The 7,901-nt window shown below is 45.0% G+C and overlaps 1 protein-coding gene across 1 annotated transcript; it reads right to left on the bottom strand.

Annotated features, from left to right (window-relative positions):
* Positions 1-3,718: 3,718 nt before the first annotated feature.
* LOC147883838 (cysteine proteinase mucunain-like) lies at positions 3,719-7,001 on the bottom strand. Its single transcript, XM_087398432.1, has 5 exons — positions 5,962-7,001; positions 5,542-5,783; positions 5,266-5,406; positions 4,473-5,021; positions 3,719-4,160 (listed from the first exon to the last, which is right to left on the bottom strand). Exons 1-5 carry the CDS (start codon positions 6,464-6,466, stop codon positions 4,044-4,046), a joined length of 1,554 nt encoding a protein of 517 aa, XP_087254558.1. The 5' UTR covers positions 6,467-7,001; the 3' UTR covers positions 3,719-4,043.
* Between the last annotated feature and the right edge of the window lie 900 nt (positions 7,002-7,901).

The raw sequence follows: 7,901 nt of genomic DNA, 5'->3' as shown, positions 1-7,901 counted from the left end.
CAAGGTAGGCAGGCTTGACCACATGTATGCATCGCAGAAGGGATGGTGGATGCAAGGACCGCTTGGCAGAGAATACTTGGGTCCGATGGGTCTTTTGGACCACCTTCCCCTACTATGGAAATTTAGCATTCCTATTGAGTCAGAAATGATATCTCCTTCCAGTTCTGTAAAAGGAGTTGGAATCTGACCATTAGGGAGGTGGTAAGATTTTCTAAGGGTTGGGATTCTCAGTACAGAAAGTGCACGAAAAGTGCCAGGGACCATATGATCAACATTAGACTATGCCTTAGGTCGGCATTGGCATCTAACCAAGGCGACCCATATTTGACCACCTTAATGGTGGAAATCGACGAAACGACATTTGCGCTGTTCATGGGGCCTTTTCCATGTAAAGAGCTAAGGACCAGTCAGCCATCTGGAGCCTTTAGCACTCAAAGAGACTTCTGCATCCAACCATCTAGAGACTAGAATTTTGCACAGGGTTCTAGTATTGTGCCTCCCCTCTTGTTTTTCTTCAATCCCCTGATTCGACCCTGTTGGATCTAGATTGAAGATTCTTTGATCTATTTGTCTTTTAAGATATATTTAGAATGCTGAAGTAGTCTTGAAATTGTTAATAAATTTCTTGTACCTTATGTTTTGAAAGTATGAAAGCTTTTAGGGCCACGTATGGTTCAACCAAGGGCATTTTCCCATACTTCTTCCATACTTCCATACCTGTATGCATATGCCGTATGGAAACATATGGAAAAGACTATGATGGAGATGCTTCAATAGAAGTTTGCACTCAACGATGGATAGTCGAACCTCCTACGAGCGGTAATGGAGAGAGTTCCCAATCAATGGCCTACGAACAGTGTTTGCTCAACTAGATGGAATGCGAGTTAGTGAATCTTAAGGAAAACTTGGTGAAGGAAACTGTCTCTATTAGGGTCATCGATCACCACCTGATGGTTGGTAATTCCCTGGTGTAGGTCTAGAATTAGTGCTGATCCCTCAGAGCCCTTGATAGCACTGTAGAGTTAGTTCATTCTTTGGAAGGTGCTGCTATAGTGGTTACCCCTTAGGGGGAAACTGACTAAACATCCGTCAATCAATCATGTTTGCACCTTATGTGGGAAGTCGGTCAAGCTATTCACCACCTTCTATGGCTCTGTCCCGTCACTTGCCAAGTCTGGCGTATGGTGGAGGCTGCACTTCGAAGGGTGTTCTTAATGTCCAAGTTCCATTTGGGCTTGAGATGGTTAGTCTTATTAGGAGGGGAGATGCATGGCTTGCCCTCTACCCTGGCTGCTACATGGGTTTATGTAAGGGCAGCCATTTTCCAATGGTGTGGGAGGTGAGGAACATAGTGGTCTTCCAAAATCAAGTCCCCCTTAGTAGGGAGTCTCCAATACTAGTTACAATGAAGAGTAACATGTATAACTTTGGCTGGGTAGTTTGAAAAAAGAGCAAGTTGTTAGTAGAAGTCTATATGAAATGGGATGGTCACTAACAATGGGTTAGCAAGTTTGAATGCTATGTGCAACGTAAACCTTGGGCACCGCATCCCTATGATGGGACAAATTTTGTAAAGGTCCTCTTTTTTGGGGTTGATAACCCGAATGGGAAAAAATAGTCACATCTATATTTAAATGTATTCCTATCCCATTCAAGTCCCACCATGTGATAACAATCAAACTATCGTTTATGTGAAAGGACAAATGGCATTGGCTCATGTGTTTAATAGGCAAAGACAAGTACGCATGTCACCATTCCATGCTTTCCAATCCCTAAAATATGATCTCATAATTTCAATTCCAGGTCTTGACGAGATAATGCAACATGGAAGGAAACGTGGCTATTCCCATCCTAAACTCCTTGTAAATCACTTATTCTAGAATGGGAGTAATAATGAGAAATAGATATTATCTTGAATCCATGCTAGCTAGCTTCCAACCCTTACTCACATTCTAGATTCAAAAACCCAAGCTTGACTACTGACTCTAATTGCTTCATCGAAGCTTCTCAATGGCTCCAGACCCTATAATAAGAGAATTGTTGCCAAGAATAATGGAAGCTCAATGTGATGTGTGATGGAGCGCTCACCATTTTTTACTTCAAATCAAGGAGTTCAAGTTAATAACACCTAAAACCAAGCAACGTGGATTCATGTTTTTAGGAGTGGAAGAAAATCTAAGATTTGCTTGTTTGAGGCCATAGTTAACATTTTCATATAGATTGATTACTTAGATCTTGTCTTTGCAACTTGGGCAACGCTTGACAAAAGAGAGAGGGAGAGAGAGAGAGAGAGATGATTATTCATGAGAATAATTTGAGTAGCTTAAGCTCCCACATGCACAACAATGCTATTGCAAGAGTTAAGATATGGATTCAAACTCGCTTTTGCCAAGGATTAGTCTATGATCTCCAATGTCTGCATTCACGGATTGTCTAAGGTTTTAAAGCCTTACCAATGGGGTTTGGAGCAAGTCTGAGAGTGCCTACATGGATGCAATTCCTGAAAATTGAAAGCCTAGGCTCCCCTTCAATGAGAAGGCCAAAATTTACTATAACCTTCAATTAGCTTCTAATATAGCCAAAATACATATATTTATATGTAAATTTTGAAGCCTGAAAATTTTAAAGGCCTTAATTTGAAGTTAAAAAAATTCTATGCCTTATTTTCAAGGTTTGGAGGGAAAAACAAAGGGCCTCTGAAGATAGCACTGTATGGATGTACATGCACCATGGAGCAACACCCAATTTTGAGTCATAGGGTTATGAATCGCGAGGTGAAGTTATCGATGGGGATGAGATTTGGGTTGTGATCTCTCATTGCAACATTTTGAGTTGCATGCCAATGTAAATTTGGGGGGAACAGAGACTGCTTAGAAGACCTCCTCGCGTGGAGGGAGGCCACCGACTCAATAGACGTCTTTATGGAATGATACATGTCCCCGTGCATCGACTGTGATCTGCTGCAGCACTTGAAAACTGGCTGCACCGGGTGAAACCAACGTCCCAGGTCTCTCCACCACATGCTGCAAAACGTCTCAAGTCTCAACAATAGGCAATCTCAAAAATGAATGAACAGTTGAACAAGTCCAGCACTGAAATGCTAGGCTGGAATTGGAATTTGAGAAATGCAAGCACCCAGGCTAGAAAATGCTAGGCTGGAATTGGAATTTGAGAAATGCAAGCACCAAGGCTAGTATTCATACGCCAGAATTTGAGAAAAGTTAGCATTTGCCAGCCATGGGGCTGCAAAAATACTATGCTAACACGAGTGGTTGGCACAGGGAGGCCCTCTAATAATGTTCTTGAGCTTTGTTTCTGCGTACAGTTTCAAAGACACTCGTGTCTTCTTGAGCTTTGTTTCTGCGTACAGTTTCAAAGACACTCATGTCACACAACCCGTAGCTGTGTCACGGGCCAATACAATAGCACTACGGATGCCCGGGTGCGAATAGATGCCACTTGGAAATCTTGAAGATGTTCTCGGTATAACAGATTGAAATCAGTTTGTGTGTGCACACCATCAATGAGTAGGGGCTGTATACATCACTATGCATTTTATTGCAGATGAGTTTCATCAACAACTTTTATAATTAAGATGCTGCTATGCATATTGAATCCAACAGCACAAACTGGAAACTAGCATCTGTCCTTTTCTCCACAACAGAAGAAAAAGTACTTGACCTTGCGAAGAAAGACATCTGAAGTTGAACTGCAGCTATGCCACCTTGAAATAGCAAGGATGCTTATTCCCCAAAAAATGTAATCGCCCCTATACGTTCAAACGTAACTTATGTAACACTTGAAGTTCCTTCTCTTTTGTTCTGGATTGTACAAAGCACCATATTTTTGAGATACAGGCTCAAATCTCAAAAATCCACTCTTCTTGAAAGGGAAGCACAAAATACGCCCCAAAGCATCTGATGAGAGCGCTGTAGTTTCCAAAAAGGGAAGACGAATACGAGTTTGTCTTTTAACATGACCATTCAAAAAATAAACGTCCGGAGACTAGCTTTATGAACAGAACAATCCAAACGTCTGGGGCACTACTGAGCTGCTGCCATGGGAAGGGGCCAGTCATCGAGTCCCATAGGAATGTGGAACTTCGCCTTCGTACGCTTCTGCAAGGGAACCCCATACGCCGCCGCTCCTGGTCCCCAATCCTGAAATCCGAACAGCTTTATCAGCATGAACTGCAGGATAATTAATCTAATCCTAATGTATACCCCATTCTCAGCCTCCACTAGCAATGACAGGGTCTAATTAGACCGATAATCAAACAGTGATATCTGACAATTGTCACGTGTGCAGATGAACTCGATAGTAGAGCCTCGAGGGCTACTCTAGATCGACCATTATGATTGAGTGAAGAAATAACTTAAGATGACGGCATTCTAGACGACAACGTAACGTTCGTAAATGCTTCCAACATGTAAAGATTCAAGAACGTTTGCTTGAGAGGACCAATTCAATACCTGTAAACAATATCCTTGCTTTGTGTCGCAAATAGGGTAGTCCGGTGGGCAGCACGACAAATGGTCATCACAGCAAACAGCCGACTCGTAATCGCAACAGCCCCATATCAAGCAGAAGTGGGCAAACTCGAAGATGCAGCAGCAAGTCTGATGGGGAGGGCACGTAAAGAAGGTGTCGCATTGTACTTCAGGAGCAGGAGGTGGGATGAAGGGAGGAGGGGGAGGCTTGACGGGAGGAGGGGGAGGGGGAGAATAAACTGGAGGTGGTTCACCTCCAGGCTGAGGAGACGGAGTTGGGCCGGGACTTACATCAGGAGACGGGGTCACAGAGAGCTTGATCGGGTAGGATGGTTCGCTGTTAATACCGCAGATGCCCAAACGATCGCCTGTGTTACGAACCATGTAGATATATCCTTCGTCTCCCCAATCATTTCCCCATGAATTCCGAACAATCCAGTAGTCCAATCCATCCGAAGAACCCCATCCTACAATCACAACTGCATGGTCCAAATCCTCGGGCTCCCCAGGGCATTCAGCATCGAAGATTCCCTGCAGCAGAGGGCAAATTTAGAGAGCAACTTTGTCGAGAAAGGGTAGCATCAGACGAAAAGCTTCCGACTTTCGGATCGTGCAGTCATTCCACAACGAAAATACTCTTGAACCGCAACTTCGGCATTAGAAGATAATTGCAACTTCGGCATTTTTAGATCTTTGTAATACAGCGAACCATCCTTGACCGGCGTATTTTTGATTCATACATCAACCCACACAATTGGAGCAAGACGCAACGTACCCCTGCATAAAGTTGAAAGTCGAATGCTCCTCCATTGATGGCCACAATCACAGGCTGCTGCGCAGCAGCGCACAAGAGAGCGTCTTCGTCGTAAGAGGTCACGTCTGCGTAGCTATCAATCGATACAGCCCGGTTGCTCACCTAAAGAAAACAGATTGGCGAAGCCTTTAGTGGCTTTTGAAGCTTCGTCTCCGTCATATATGTTAAGTAACTCCCATTCGCTGCACATAATGCAAACTAGGGATTTAAAAGATTTAAGGTCGCACCGAGACATACCCGTCGAGCATCGCAGAACCCTGTTTCGCCGTCGCCACTGGAATATGGGTAATCTGCTTCTGTATCCACACCGCCGTTGTTTATTACCCACTCCATTGCGAGATCCATGTCTCCTCCGTCACAGCCATCGTCCGTGTTGTCGCAGCTAACTAATTCCTGCTCAGAAAGGCTCACAAGGTCTCCCGTTGTAAGTGCGTTGGCAGCCTCGATAGCCGCAACGGTAGCGAAAGCCCAACAGCTTCCTGCAATGGCAAGCAAGACGAGTAAATGTCCAACGTAGAGCTCTGCATTCAATCTGTAAACTGGATCGTACATCTCCAAGAAAAGGTCGGCAAATAATCAATTCAAGAAACCTCGCACTATCGATCTAACAATAACCTTTCCTGATCATTCTGATAGCACGGGGAAAGGATGTCCTACCGCAGCTCCCTTGATCTTTGATGGGCAAGACCGCGCCTTGTTCTCTCCAGTCGTAAGACGCAGCAAGGTGATACAAGTTACAGCTTTTCTCCGCTTGTTTCCCATATTCCCTCCAGAGGCTTCTCCTAAGGATGCTGGAGCTGTTCAGTCTGAGGCCGTGGAACCTTGACGCCTTAAACTCCTCATTTGTTAGATCTGCAAATCGGGTCAACCCAAGCCTGTAGGAGGATCCGCGCTGATTGTGCTCGTGGATATGGTGTAAGTTCCTCTTGAAGATTTCGAACCTTCGCTGTTTCTCTCGGGAGGCGGTTGGGGGATAATGCTTGTCATGGCGATGGTTCCAGAGGTCAAAAAGCGACGACAATCTGCTCTCCGAATAGAGGTCTGTAGGTGAGTATTCTAGAATCGATCGAGGTGTAGAGGAAGAGAGGACGGCTGCACAGAAGAGCAAGGCGAGAAGGAGGAGCCTGGACGCCATGGGGGAGGCTGGGGAGGGCCCTGTCATGGCCAGAGGCAAGGAAGGAAGAGTCTACGTACAGGGTAAGAGGTGGGAAACTAGCATATGTGTGCACTGTGATCAGTGGTAACGATCAACAATGGATGACAAAGGGAGGCATAATAATAAGGGTAACGAAAGCATGACGAGCTGTTAAATGTGGATTGACGAGACTTCGTAATGTCGGTCCAAAGAACTGAAGGAGGTGAAACTGAAGCTAAGAAAGGAGGCAGGTGGCAAGTGCAGGAAGCAGCAAACAGCTGGGAGGGCGGTGGCACTGGGTGGGGAGGCTAGGGTACAACAACTTTTGCGAGGAAGAGGCGAAACAGGCGAGTGAAAACGCGTGAAGGAGGTGAAGAAAGAGGACAACGGTGTATGAAGTAAGTAACTTGTGATCCGTGAGGAAGTATGGGTTGATAGGATAGAGTAATAAAAGAATTTGCAACAAGATGCAGGTTGCAGTTTGTGTGCATGAAAATAGGAAGAGTCGAGAAGAAAGAGATTGAGTGGGAAGGTTGCGTGGTGAGCATGGAGAAGAATTGTCTTGGAGACGAAGTGCTTGGGAGTCAACAGCATGGGATGAGAGAAATGTTGGAGAGAATGTCCTTGGAGCTTGCGCTTTGCTTTCGATCGTTGAATCTGACCACTTAAACACATTAATCAATATCTTATGGTGTTGACACTTCGCCGCCTCGTCGACCTCTCGTAATCCATCTACTCAAGTATTCTTCCTCACCATAATCCATCTCCTCAAGATTTTCATCCCCTGTCGATCTTTATGTCGACTGTCGTCCGGATCTAGAGAAAAGCTACGACGGGAATGTCCCGGTTCATCCGTCAAAAACCATTGACCACTCTTCAAAAGACTCGCGTTTTCTGATCCTGAGAAACTGTAGCTGCCGTCTTTTGCAACGTAAATCCCAACGCCGGCTTAGATTCGTCTGCTTTTGTACAAGCATCCCTTATATTGTAAATAAGTATAACATTGACACTGCTCACACATCAATGCGCAAAGGGTCAAGCCAAAACGACAAAAAAAAAGTGCTTGATCAACAACGAACTTCAGATGAACGCATTACGCCTCCCGACTCCTGAGTCGAGTCTGCTTGCACCGTGAGCAACCCAGGTTGCCGCAGTATACCTGCCGATCAATAGTTTCAATGGGTGGCATGTCATCTCAAGTGCTAATCGTTCAGTGACAGCAATTCATTCTTCGATTAGTTTTACGTTTTGCCTCCTTCGGCACAGGTCCAGACGGACTTCTCCCAGACACTCCCCCCTCTTCTCTTTTTCTCTTTCATGTTGGCTCTCTCGCTACTGTTTGTGCGAGACTCAAAGCTTCCCGTCATTTCTTTTGGGCTGCGGCCCGGCTGCCCCAACCCCTCTCTACAAAGGTTCTCAATTGTTTGTCACATTAAAAAAAGCTTTTCGTTGGTAAAGTTTG

The sequence above is a fragment of the Dipteris shenzhenensis genome, chromosome 27 (genome assembly GCF_047967505.1).
Source record: "Dipteris shenzhenensis isolate YYH24624 ecotype China chromosome 27, Dip_SZ_1.0, whole genome shotgun sequence".
NCBI classification, from domain to species: domain Eukaryota; kingdom Viridiplantae; phylum Streptophyta; class Polypodiopsida; order Gleicheniales; family Dipteridaceae; genus Dipteris; species Dipteris shenzhenensis.
Note: the sequence above shows the minus strand (reverse complement) of the source record. Positions and strands in the feature narration are given on the sequence as shown.